The 13,737-nt window shown below is 46.5% G+C and overlaps 1 protein-coding gene across 2 annotated transcripts in view; it reads right to left on the reverse strand.

Moving 5' to 3' along the window:
* The window catches only part of ADGRL1 (adhesion G protein-coupled receptor L1), a 618,953-nt gene that overhangs the window by 73,867 nt on the left and 531,349 nt on the right, over positions 1-13,737 (reverse strand). For both annotated transcript variants that reach the window (XM_085654299.1, XM_085654300.1), the window contains exon 13: positions 12,698-12,868. In XM_085654299.1, coding sequence (XP_085510425.1) covers positions 12,698-12,868 — 171 coding nt within the window. The remainder of the gene's footprint in view (positions 1-12,697; positions 12,869-13,737) is intronic.

Consider the following 13,737-nt stretch of genomic DNA (forward strand, 5'->3'; position numbering starts at 1 on the left):
CTTTTGCTTTGGGCACCCCATGAGTGTCCATGTGTTTACTTGATCTCTTCTCCCCTCTCAACTGTGTGTTGCTTCCCCCTCACATCTCTGCCCTCCTTTTGCGCTCAGTGTTATCCTTCCACCCACCATCTCCTCTGCTGCTACCCTTCACTGTTTTTTTTTATTAACCACCCCACCTCAACAGGCTCCTCTATTGCTCTGCTAACCCCTTCATTCTCATCACCGTCTGTCAAGGGCACTGACTTTCTAACCCAACTCACGCCCCCATTCTTCCTTGTTCCTTCGCCCCTCCATGTCCCATTTATTTTTTAGAGTGTAATATTATGAGGGCCTGCAATCGCAATTTACTATTAACACATTTATTTCTCTAAAGTCTGTTCTTTTTGTACCTTTTATTTTTTTGTATTTTACAACTGCAAGATTGGCATACGCCAGCTTGAAGCGGTAAGTTTAAAGAAAATGGCTGCTGCGTAATGATGTATGCATGTGTATACATTATTACAAAATGCACTGCAACAATTTTTTTTGTTGCCAATGCTGTTTAGCATTGGCAATAAACATTTAATTTCTTTTTCTAATGGGGCGAGACCTATTAACAATGCCAATGCTTGCTTCAACCTACCTGTTCATTCCTCACACACACCCTTTGCCCCTCAGTCCTTGTCCTCCCCGTTCTCCCTCCTTCACCCATTCGTCTAACTGCATTCTCAGCTAGGTGCCCATTCACTCCTATTTTCTCTTCCTTCTTTCCTCCCCTACCTTTCTCTCTTCTTTCTTCGTCACTTTTTCTGTCCGTCTGTTCTTTGCATTTCCTCTCCCTTCCGCTTCTCCTTTTTCATAACGGAACATCTCTTTCCGCTCTCTCTGGTGGTCTTCAACTTGTCTCCATGTTGTTAAGCGTCTCCCTCCCTTTGATCCTCTTTGATCTTCTTCTCCTATCCATGTATGTCTGCACCTTGTTTATTTTCGTTCTCTCCGTCTCCTGCTCTCCATCTTTTCCCCTCACCTCATCTCCTACCTGTCCCCTCTTCACCCTAGCCCTATTTGCCCTTCCACGCCTCTCCATCCCTTGTACACCTGCTCCCTAGATTACATTTCCGTCTTCTCTCCCCATTGCTTAACCTCCTTCCACGTCTTTCTTTTCCCCAATGCTTCCCGCGTTCTCTCCCTCTTGTCATACCCTCCTACATTTCCTCTCATAGGCCCTCTTTTCCCCAAACGTCTACCAGTCTTACCTTAGCTTACCCTCTTTTTCTTCCTTTGTAATTCCTCCTTTCTTCCCCCACTATTTCTCTCACCTAATTTCCTGCGTTCTCTCCCTCCCTCTTCCCATCAATTCGCCTTAACCCATTTATTTAACCTCTCACTGCTCCTTTCTCTCCCTCGCGCCTCTTCTCTCGCCTCCCACATACCTGGCGCCTGTTCTTTTATCACCCCCTCTCTCTTTCTACCACCCCATACCTCCTGTTTCTCTCCCTTACTCTCTTTCGCTCCGTTTCTCTCGTCTCCCCCTCGTTTATCCTCTCCTTCCTCCTTCTCTCACCTCTTCTCATACCTTTCCCTGCTCACCCCCCTTTGCGCTCACATTTTGCTTTTTCTCAGAAGCGTTTGATTCCCATTTTAGCCCGGGAAGAGCAGAGAGGCCCGCTGCCTTTGAAGGTGGCGTTGTATGCGGCCCTCGGAAGGAATCAATGAGCCGGACGAGGGGTGGGGGGTGGGGAGAGGGGGTTGGGCTCGGGTGGTGTATGAGAGGTGGCTGGATGGAGGCAGTGTGGAGGGGGGCCTGCCAGCGTCGCATCACAAAGGAAGCTCACCTTTCCCTCTGCCTCAGAAGATAAAGCGCTCATTAAGTGACATTTTAACAACAGGAAAAGATTATTAAAAAGCGCGCGGAACAAATGGCGACATCACGGAGCAGCTGCTTTGAAAAGAACGCCCTCCGCGGGGAGGTTGTCTAAGCAAATATCGGGCATGTTGTTATTCAACATTCACTGAAAACAGGAGCCTCACACATATGGTGATGCGGTGTTTTTTAGGAAGGGAGGGGTTCTGGGAGATTGTGTCATTCTTGTGTTCACACAGAGGCGGTGCAGGGCGGCAGGATTGCAAGCTTCCCTCAAGCACACAGAACCATAGGTAGAGCCCAGGCAGCAGCAGTGCAAGCTTCTCTTAAGCGCACAGAACCATAGGTAGAGCCTAGGCAGCAGCAATGCAAGCTTCCCTCAAGCGCACAGAACCATAGGTAGAGCCCAGGCGGCAGCAGTGCAAGCTTCCCTCAAGCGCACAGAACCATAGGTAGAGCCCAGGCGGCAGCAGTGCAAGCTTCCCTCAAGCGCACAGAACCATAGGTAGAGCCAAGGCAGAAGCAGTGCAAGCTTCCCTCAAGCGCACAGAACCATAGGTAGAGCCCAGGCGGCAGCAGTGCAAGCTTCTCTCAAGCGCACAGAACCATAGGTAGAGCCCAGGCGGCAGGATTGCAAGCTTCCCTCAAGTGCACAGAACCATAGGAAGAGCCCAGGCAGCAGCAGTGCAAGCTTCCCTCAAGCGCACAGAACCATAGGTAGAGCCCAGGCAGAAGCAGTGCAAGCTTCCCTCAAGCGTACAGAACCATAGGTAGAGCCCAGGCAGCAGCAGTGCAAGCTTCCCTCAAGCACACAGAACCATAGGTAGAGCCCAGGCAGCAGCAGCGCAAGCTTCCCTCAAGCGCACAGAACCATAGGTAGAGCCCAGGCAGCAGCAGTGCAAGCTTCTCTCAAGCGCACAGCACCATGGGTAGAGCCCAGTCGGCAGGATTGCAAGCTTCCCTCAAGCGCACAGAACCATAGGTAGAGCCCAGGCAGCAGCAGTGCAAGCTGCCCTCAAGCGCACAGAACCATAGATAGAGCCCAGGTAGAAGCAGTGCAAGCTTCCCTCAAGTGTACAGAACCGTAGGTAGAGCCCAGGCAGCAGCAGTGCAAGCTTCCCTCAAGCACACAGAACCATAGGTAGAGCCCAGGCAGCAGCAGTGCAAGCTTCCCTCAAGCGCACAGAACCATAGGTAGAGCCCAGGCAGCAGCAGTGCAAGCTTCTATAGCTCGTAGACCAGGGTACAGGTGTATTGTTATGCAACATTATTATATATGTGGGCGTTGAAGCGCTTGCCTTCATGGATGGCATGCTACGCTGTGTAAGGTGTGTAGTTCCTGATTTGATCCTATGTAGGAAGTGTTTCCATATCATGTGTGATGACCACCGAGGTGCAGGTAACGTGTTATGGGATGCAGCGCTTAGCAATGTGAAGGATGAAGAAGCGTGAGAGAGAGCGGCATAGTTTGGGCAGAGGTGAAGCATTCTTTCACAGATATAGAGGTCCTTGACATACACAAAGAACAAATATATCGCAGGGCAGGGGCGGCTCCTCCGTTTGAGTGGAGGAACGTTGCAGTGTCAGGACGGGGCAGGGCCTGCTGAGCGGCAGCAGGGAGGAGTGGTGGGAAGAGGGCTGCCTGTGCACTGTTTAAAGTGCTCATGTCTCTTTGGCCGGCCCTCTTGCGACGGCCAGCCAAATATGCACTCTTTAAGCCTCACAACCCAGCTGGCTTAAGGCAGCTGGGTTGAGAACAAGTGCAGGTCTCCTGCGTGCTGCGCAGGGCACAAGTCCCAGAAAAATAAGTGGGGGGACCGACCAAGTAAGACAATATGCAAATGACCTCATGACGCTACGACGTAGCACTATCAAATAAATAAAATAGTGCTATTTAAATTATTTGTGTAAATACTGGGACAGACTAACCCATCTGACAGTCCTATAGTGTCTGCATTTATATACAGGGACAGAACAAAGGCAAAAGCATGCCTCTCTTGAGTACCTGTGAAGAGAAGGCAAGTTGTGTGCCTTTATTTCCCTCTTTGGCATTTACATTTAAATGTAAGGTTCCAGGCAGCCCCCAATCAGCATATACAAAAGGAGGCAGGATGTCCCCTTAACTTCGGCCCAGCAGGAGGTGAAAAAATGCTCCCTCGCTGCCTGCACGTTGCTGCTGGGAATGGAAAGCAGGAAACGTGCAGGTGCTGCTGAACGTGTCCCGGTGTCTGTAAACACCGGGACAAGTTAAGCATATTTCTGTGGGGCCCAACTTTTTAGCAGGGGGGACAGCGTCCTCCCTGTGAAAAGAGTGGGGGGGATGGTGTGTACCTGCGTGTACCCCCGCCTCAAGCCCTGGTGCTGCAGAGCACCGAGATACGTCGCTCCCACCAACCAGGGCGCTGCTTTCATGCTGCATGTGAGCAGCACCAGGATTGGCGGGGGAGTTTGCTGGTGCCCGCACTGCAGTCGTTAGAAGAGGTCCAGAGCAGAGGACTTGTGAGGTAAGTTTTTAATGTTTAATTTTGTTTGTGCGCATGCCCTCCTCTCCTCCCCTTAGATGCCAGCCGCCACTTTTGCTGGGCCAAGTTTCCTTCTCACTTTGTGTTTTAAAGGGGCATACAGGAGAATTGCAAGCTCCCCACACACTGAACGGGTGCAGGCAGCAACAGCAGCACATGCTGCCCACCACCCTCACGCATACTCGGGTAAAGCACAGGCCAGAGCTCTCACGTTTCTTTGCACTCTGGACTTGTTGCCCTGTTTTTATAATTGGACAAATAGTTCTACAAATTCCAGAATGTAATACACCTGGACCAGCTATGCCACTCATACATTGACTTGGAGTAGCAGTGCATCCTTTGCCTGCACACACTGAATAGATACTGAGCTCCTAGCAGTCCCCAAACTTTCCTTCGCACACTAAACATGCAGAGTACTGGTAAATTAGTGCAAACCTTCTCTCACGCACAGACACACACACACACACACACACACACACACACACACACACAGATACACCCCACCCTAAAGCATGCTTAAACTGCTCTCAACCTGTCACAAATGTTCAAAGGTGCAGAGGTAGAGGCAACTGTGTTGGCAATGACTGGAAGATGAACCCGACAGGGCAAAAATAATTCTGTGAGGCAGAGCCAGGCATCTCAGCCTCACATATCAGTGCCCCATGCTGGATTCGTTTTCACGGATCAGCTGATGGTCTACGCTGCACACCGGGGCAAATGCTCATGTCCTGAAAAGGGCTGGAGGTTGAGCGTGTAAAAGTTGGCCAACTATGGCTGAAACCTCTGGTGGTCAGAAAAGGTAAAGCTTTTGGGAAACCCCCTTTTTAGGTCTTGCCTGACCCAGCGCATGCGCTGGTCAGGCGAGACTTATTGAGAGTGCTCCAAAAAGTGCCACCAGGCCAGCCTAGAGCTACAGTGCATGTGCGCGGGCGCGTGCGCTTGACCGCGATTACTTTCACTTTCGCATCCGCACGGCTGCTTTGATGTTTGATTGCGATCATTTTCACTTTCGCGGGGCATAGCCAATAGGTCTAGCTTTTGGGACCTTATAAGTATTTAGTTATGCAACTGTTGCATGACTAAACACTTATAAGGTCCCAAAGGCGAGACCTATTGGCTATGCCAATGCTTGTTTTTAACAGTGTAAAGCCGGTCCAAGCACGACTTTAACAGAACCAGACTACATTACACATTTTTATCACAGGATGTTGAGCCAAAACCAGGGTGTGCATGTGGTTCTGCAGCAACTCTAGCCACTAGTTCACATCTACTCCCTTGTGGTGATTGCCACGGTCTTTAGAAGCTGGAAAAGGTAAAATCAGAAAACGAAGAAAAATGATTTACTCGAACACACACCCATACACTTGCATGCACGCACACATACACTGCAGCTTACAGTTAGATGTTAAAAGTCAAACTTCACAATTCTTTCAGAGTGAAAGCCATTACACTAATCCCTCTCGGAAGCACATCCCATCAAATAGAACATTTTTACTATCTCATTGCAGACAGCTAACCTTGACTGAACTTAGAGTGGGCTTTCATCCCCGCCTTTGCCCACGATTGGATGCAGTGCTTCATGTGAGAAAAAAGTGTGGGCGGGGTCTCTAAAAGGGCCAAAAAAGCATAAGTAGGAATACTATCCAAGAGGCATGGCCTACGTAAGTAATGGTGTTGCTTAAAAGATGTCAACTATAATCCTGTGTTTCAAACAGCGTGCCACTCACAAGTAATTTTGAGCCTCCTTGTTAGTTTTTAGGTCGAGTCTGGGAAGCGAATGCGCTGCTCTGCGAGGCATGCCGTATTCTGGTAGGGATTTGAAGCTCCGCCCATTTCCTGCCCATATTTTCAATTGGCTCCTGTTACTGTCCATTCTAAATCCTTGCATTTGATTCATGAATAGGCTTTGTAGTCCCTCCTTGGTACCGCCTTGTCTGCAACTGTAACCTCCCATGAGGACTGGACTTTTTACTTGTGTTGTTACATGGTCTGCTTTATCTAGTCTGCGAGCACTATTTTCTTTAATGATTTTTCCCTATTTCACCCATGACGTGTTTTCCTACAAAGCAGCATGCCGCCCATTTTTATATTTTAATTAGTACTTTAACTATAGCAGCCGCGCTTCTTTTTTATTTACTTTGGCAGCATGGTCCGCTTTGAGTATAGCGGCCTTGCTTCTTTATTTATTTAATTTGCCAGCGAAGACTGCTGTTACGGCGCGCGCTTTTTCATATATTGTATTTGTCAGCTTGGTCCGCTTTAACTTTAGCGGCCGTGCTACGAGCCCTTTTTATTTTATTTTCATTGAAAGCGAATATGCTTTTACTTTAATAGTGGCATGCCCCTTTCTTTAGATGCTGCTTGCCATATTCAGATTACAGCAAGACACGACTAAACAGAGGGGCGCTGCTACCATTAAACTGAAAGCACGGCATGTAGCGCTTTTACAAAAAAACATTTGTTTGTGAACTACACAAACAAATGTTTTTTTTTGTGAAAGTCCTCCATGCCGTGCTTTCACTTTAATGGTGGCCATGCCGCTTTCTTAAGATGTTGCTCGCTGTAACTTAAATACGGCAAGCAGCGTCTAAAGAAAGGGGTGCAGCTACCATTAAAGTGGTCTCACATTTGCGATACTTTGAGCTATTGGCATTAAAAATGACAATGCCTTTATATATGTGTTGGTTTACAAAACACATAAATAAAATGCACTGTCATTTATAATGTCAATAGCTTAAACTCTCACAAAAGTGAGACCTATTGCATTGCAAATGCTTTTCTGTTATTGCATTCAGACACATAACACATCAGCAAACATATGCCTAAAACAAGCCCAATTTATTGGCTTTGACAGTGCTTGTTAGAAGTATCAGCTAAATAGCGATGCTGTTGGGAATAATTAGAATTACAATTATTTTAATTCTGAAACTAGGAGACTGTGAATGAAACATTACTAAGGTCTGTGGACTGGATTGTGGTCTTCAGTGTCTGAGTCACTCCTGTTCTCCGCTTCACACTGTTGTACTCTGCAGTCTCTCACTTTAGTAAACACTTACATTTTTTTCTCCTGGCATCTTCCTGCTCTCCACCAACTGCATCTCTCAGGTATCATCTCTTTCCTCCTCAGCACTGTCTTTCACTGTCTCCTTCTGCATGTTTACATTTCATCTCCTCCATTTCACACACCCCTACAAACACCGCCCACCCACTCACCTCTAAGCACTGTATTTTCTTTTTCCTATGGTGCTGTCAATGTTTGGACAGTTCTGTGCCTCTTTCAAACACTTTCCCATAGAAACACAATTACAAACAAAAACTATGTGACGACCACTCTGCAGTGAGGTTAAGGATTGGATGTGCGTGTAGCCTGAATACCTTTATGACTTACTAACAGACACCGTGAGAAACCCGCAATGCAGTGCCTTCAGCCTCAGCTCCTGCACTCTCTGTTGATGACCCTCATAAACAATCACCCTCAACCTCACTTCATCCGGACACCTTAAGTCTACTGAGTTCAAAGTACTCATTAAACAAAAGTAAAGAGAAAACTACAGAAAAACAACACCTGGGAAATGCACATACTCTTAAGGAACACAAGGTGAAGTAAAACTTGGAATGTAAATAGGTACTGCATTGCTGGCAGGGATTACAGTAAGAGTTTTTAAGCTTTGTTTAGAAATAGATCAGTGTTTTTGCCTGTAAAGTAAAGGACATGTATTGGGACGGAATGTCACCTGCATGGCTTCGAGTGCTCGACTGTATGAGAATCTGGTATCCTGACTTTTGTTTTGGGCCCTAGATCATGCTAATATAGAGGGAGAGCCATGGCCTAGGCCTGACTGATGATGTGAGGTCCATGACCTGTCCTGTAACCTGAAGGGGTGCACCAACCCTGCCCTCAGAGAAAACAGCAAACTACATAGCTGTATCACTTAAAATGGTGGCGGCAGTGCAAAATCTTTTATGATAAAATTGTGACCAGAATTTGCTTTATTATGTAAGTAAAAGCGTGGTTCTACAAACCCCTCTCCTGCAATTATATTAGGACCCAGAAATCCCATGTGCCTGTGTGTGTACACCGAGTGAATGACGCCTGCATGGGAGCCGGACTCTATGTATGTAGAGTCTGGATACTTAAGCCATTGGGATCCATTTTTGATGTCCTTGGATTAGCATGGTCCAAGGTGGAAGATGACAAAAGCTTTCCCATAAATGGAAGTGTATTGCCTGCATTCCTGTGGCCGGAGGGTGAAGATTCAGATACTGAAGTGGGGAGGAAGGAGGCGGGGCTACCATTATAATTCCATGAAGACCTTATTAGCAAAGCGCTGCTGGTTAGTTCTTTCTGAGGACTGTCAATTTGTGGATGGTAAGAGTGAGCAGTGAGTGGTAGGAGTTTCTGTTGTTTAGGTTTTGTGTCAGTGGGTCCAAAAGGATCCTGAGGGTCAGTCATACACATCGAAGAAAATCATCACTACAATATCACTACAGATCCTGAGGATCCTTTTGGGCCCACTGAAGTCATGCGTACCTCTGTAGTGATACTAAGAATCTAGAAATGGTTGTGATCGGTTTTCAAAATGTTTTGCCCTGACGATAAAGCCTTTAGCAGAATCTTGGGCCAAATGCCATCGACATTCATCGGTTGAGAAAGATCCTCATTAAGTGACCCTATTGGGATTGAGAATCAATTTTGACTGGACTTTGAAAATGTCTTATTTCCAAATTTGCAATCCCTGATTGGGTCTCTCCGCTGCTTCTTTTGTTGTTATTTCTGATCATCTTTTTATCTTTTGCGCTGTTTGTTGCATGGATACTTTAAGCACTGTGTGTTCACACCTCACTGAGCAATTAATATATTGTTTTAGTGTGATGATTACAGCAGCTGATCATAAATAATTTCCTCCCAAAAAGTTTTAGTTGCGTGTGGTTTCTAATTTGGTCATATTCGGTATTCTATCACTGCGGACCCTCCTTTCATTCAATGGCTTTCCTTCCTATGCTATATTTGTCTCACCCCTGCAGAATTTAGGTTATACTGTGATGTTTCATTGGTGAAGTCTACCTGTTCACAGCTGAAACCAGGGAACCATTTCTCTGTTGCTGTTTTGTTTGATATTTCTGATTTAATACTTGATAAGAGTGTCCTTTTCTTTTTTTCTCTCTGCGCACTCTCTTTCTCACTGTGCACTCTCTTTTCTACCCACCCACCACTTCTATCTTTCTCTCCACACTTCCCAATCATCCTTGCTTCCCCCACTACCTCATTATTGTTCTCTTCCTCCCTCCACCTATGACACTGAGGACTGCTGTATTTCTGTGCATCTCTGTCTCATCTCCACAGTGTCCCTCCTCATGCTCACTGGTTGCGGCTTGCCACCATTTGCTTTGCCTCTGCTTGTAAAACTGTAGAGGCGCTGGCAAACCCAATAGCGGAGACCAACCATTGTGGATTAAAATGTTTTATGCTTACAATACGTCTGTCATAAAGATGCAATATGACCGTCATCTTGTTTAGGATTGAAAATAATGTTTCAAGGGGACTAAATATTATTTTCTACACTTCCAAGATGGCTGCCATGCTGTACTCGCATGCATTTTGAAGACCATCTTGAAAGTATCAAAAATTAAATTTCATGTTAGCTAGGACTGCTAGAGGCTTTGCCATATTTTCGCCTTATTGTCAAAACTAGTAATGACATACAAAAAGCATTGGCAAGGCAAAGCTGATTGGCTTTGCCAATGTCAAACTCATGGCGGGTATTTTCCATTCCACCCTGCATAGGGAGGAACCATGGAAGGAAGTTCTCAAACTCAAAAAGCAATAACAGGGAACATCATCAGTTCTTGTCACTTCCTCAAGAACATCAATTGGCTACCATTGACAAAAGTACCACCTATGACAACGTCGATTACTGCAGAAAGATGTTTGCTGGAGCCTATATTAAAATAAGAGATTGAATATAGAAAATTAAGATGTCACCAGAATTACTAGGGCATCTCCCAGGTCACCTGTAAAGAAATGACCCTAGCTGACAGACTCAGCTAGAGCCGACTGCCAGATTTGGTGGTTCAACATGAAAACTTTTCTAGACAATCTGGCAACATAACACATAGACACTTATCCAGCACATGTCAAGGGCAGCCTTTTTATCAAGCATGATCGCTTTGGGTGGCATCCCTGTGGGCAAGAACAAGTATAAAGCAATTGGTTGATTTTCGATAATGGGCCCCAAAAGGTCTTGCCTATGCGATAGTATTGGCTTTGTCAATGTCTTTTAGCCATGTTGTACAGCAGTGTGGCTGCTGTAAAGCGTGGCTAAAAGTTAGGGAAAGAAACACTATGACACGGCCAGCACTGGCTGCATCATAGCTTGTTTTTGTCTGGTGGGAGAAGCTGCACAAGGAATACAACGCCACAACACGGGGGGCAAGGCAAGCAACACAATTCAGGAGAGGGTGGAAAGGACTAGGCAAGGAACACAACAAGGAAGGGTGTGGGGTGGATAGGGCAACCAACACAATGAGAAAGGAAGAATGTGAGAGGGACGGGGCAAGCAACAACGACAGGGCACCACCAACAATGTGGGACGGGGTGGGTGTGGGGAAAACACGGCCTGCAAACACATGCACTGTTATGGAGTGCTGCAATTAAAATAAAAAAGTAGCTGCAAAAGTGCAAGCAGTTGAAGGACACTGGGCAATAAAGAAGTACCTGAGCCATGCTCCAGGGAAAGGACAAACATAAGAAGAGTAAGTGAAGCTGGCATGTGCTGAGCACAGAGAAGCAAGGAAATGAGGGGGACGATGAAGCCAACCAGGGGAATGTAATGGGCGACCTCTAAGCCCCCTGTAAGTAAACAAATGTCTCACAAGCGACAGCACATGCGCTGCCTCATGTGAGACTGAAAACAGAATAAAATGTAACAGTAGGACAGCTGACGAAACACCACCCAACAACGTTTGCACCAATGTCTTCCAGTTTTATGTGTCAGTCGAGGTAAACTAAATGTGTGTGTGTTTTTTGAATATATTGCAAATCTAGTTGGTTGCAACAAAGATCACGTTACTACTCGCGATCTTAGTTCTGAAGACCACGTCTCCAGAATCTCCACAGATTACAGACACACCATAGAGGGGCAACCAAACTGGTGTCAAGAGGCTAAGGGACCTGATCAGGTGCACAGTGGGAAGGAAGGAGCACTGTACAAGAGGCAGAGCGCAAAAAAGGCTGCATAAGGACAGTGGAGTTGGTGGGAGTTCAAGTGTGACTTTAGCACATCAATAAGAAATTATTCAAAGCACAAAATAAACTTGCACTAAATGTGCCGTACAGAAAAACAGTGAAATAACTGAAAAACGACAGGATAGATTACGTTACATCTATCTTTTGTCCATTAGGGAAGAGGTATATAGTATCCTGGTGTTATGGATTGCCTCTCCCATGTTTCCCTGTTTCTGGCTGCTCAGCCTGTGTGAGTGTTCTGAATGGAATGTGTGGTGTGTGGGCTATGAGTGGAATGCTTGGGTGACTGGATGAGGCGTGACAGTTGGATGGATGGGGCTGAGCAGCTAGCAGGCCGTTCCCGGTGGGGTTTCTGATATGGACTTTCACGTTTGCTGTTGGACTTATTCTACCTGTGTACCTGCTTACCCGATACCTGAATAAACCTGCGTTGACATCATCACTCCAGTGTGGTCTCCTGATTACTACATAGATGCATTGGGAGCAAAAGTGTTTGCATGGAAGGTTATAGGTTGGGGAATATAAGCATCCACTGCTTGTAGCAGTGCCGGCTATCCGACACAGATAGTTGGCATCAGCACCATTCCCTGCCATATTCACCTTCATATAAACCTGTTACTTGCAACATCATTCATTTAGCAACTTTTAAGCACAGATGATTTATGTTGGCAGCAGCGCCACCTGTCTTTTACAATGAACAATTCATTTGACTTTTACAGCAACAGCACCGCCTCTCAGTTACAATGAGCATTACGCTTGTGTTTGTTGTCTGTAGCGTCACCTTTCCATCACAATGAAAAGTGCAAAATTGACTTACACAGCTGCAGTGCCTCCCGCATCACAGTGATTTACTTAGTTGACAGGTGGCGGCAAAAATACTCACAATCGATTACTATGAATAAAATATTTCTCTTCTGTTTGAAACAGTGATTTCTGCTAGGAGGACCGGCAGAATTGAAAACTTCCTACCATATTGCAGAAAGTTACTGGCCCCTGTGGTGGAGGAGTCCCCTCACTTCAACACACAATGACATCTTTACATGATCCAAGACATTATCCCTCACGTACAGCTGTCATGACACTTACTATTTCCCGGTGCGCCATCAGTACGGCAAAGTTGGTGAGGTGGCTGCAGGCACAGGTGGTGTGGGTCTTATTGGTGTCCACCAGCCGGCAACCTTGTGTTGACCAGTATCCCATCATGGAGCGCTCTGAGTAATTCCAGAACGAGCAGTTGGCGTTGAAGTGGCTCTTGGTCTGTATTGGAAAAGTATTCAACGATTTAATGGCCTTTCAAGTGCATAGTTAATACTATCAACTATGTGCAGGTGAATACATATAAATGTACACAGGATAAGGGTAGCACGATTATAAGCTAGGATGCGGTGGTAATGACAGCAGGCATAGGCCCCAACGCGAAAGGCAGGCAACAGGGGCGTAACACAGGCCCCCACATCCCCCGAGGTGCGGGGGGGGGCCCTCCACACAGTACTCTATCCTGAGAGCTCCTGATTGAGCTGATTGAGCAGAAAGGATAACAGCAGATTTGGGTTACAATCCAAATTCTTTATAGTGGTATCACACTAAATTAAGAAACTGTGGAGAGTTCTAAGGTGATATTAACCTGTGAAAAATGCTAATATGGAGAAAATGGCTTCCACTCATCATTTCTAACCCTGGGCGTAGTTCGCGAAGTAGCGCTACGCGTAGCTACGCAAAGTGCATTTCGCACTACGCGAGCTACTCGTAGCACTTCGCGAACTGCGTAGTACCCTGTTCGCACTGTGCAAACTGCCGTTTTCAATGATTGCACAGTGCGGACAAGCATCCGGCACTGTGCAATCATTGAAAACGGCATCTTGCACAGTGCGAGCTGTAGTTTTCTGCCGCTTGAGTAGATTTTTACTCGAGCGGCAGCTTTCTAAACGCGGACCGGTAGTTTCTCATCGCGAGCGGTCGCGAGCATACGCGACCACTCGCAATGATAAACCTGACCTCCCCGCGTTGAGAATCTCGCCGGGAGGTTTATTTTCCACGCTCGCGATCGGCAACTTGATGTTGCTGATCGCAAACGAGGAAAAAGTCTTGCCAGGATGTCATTTTGCTTGCTCGCGGTCGCCAACTTG

Source organism: Triturus cristatus, chromosome 4_1, assembly GCF_964204655.1.
Source record: "Triturus cristatus chromosome 4_1, aTriCri1.1, whole genome shotgun sequence".
Lineage (NCBI taxonomy): Eukaryota > Metazoa > Chordata > Amphibia > Caudata > Salamandridae > Triturus > Triturus cristatus.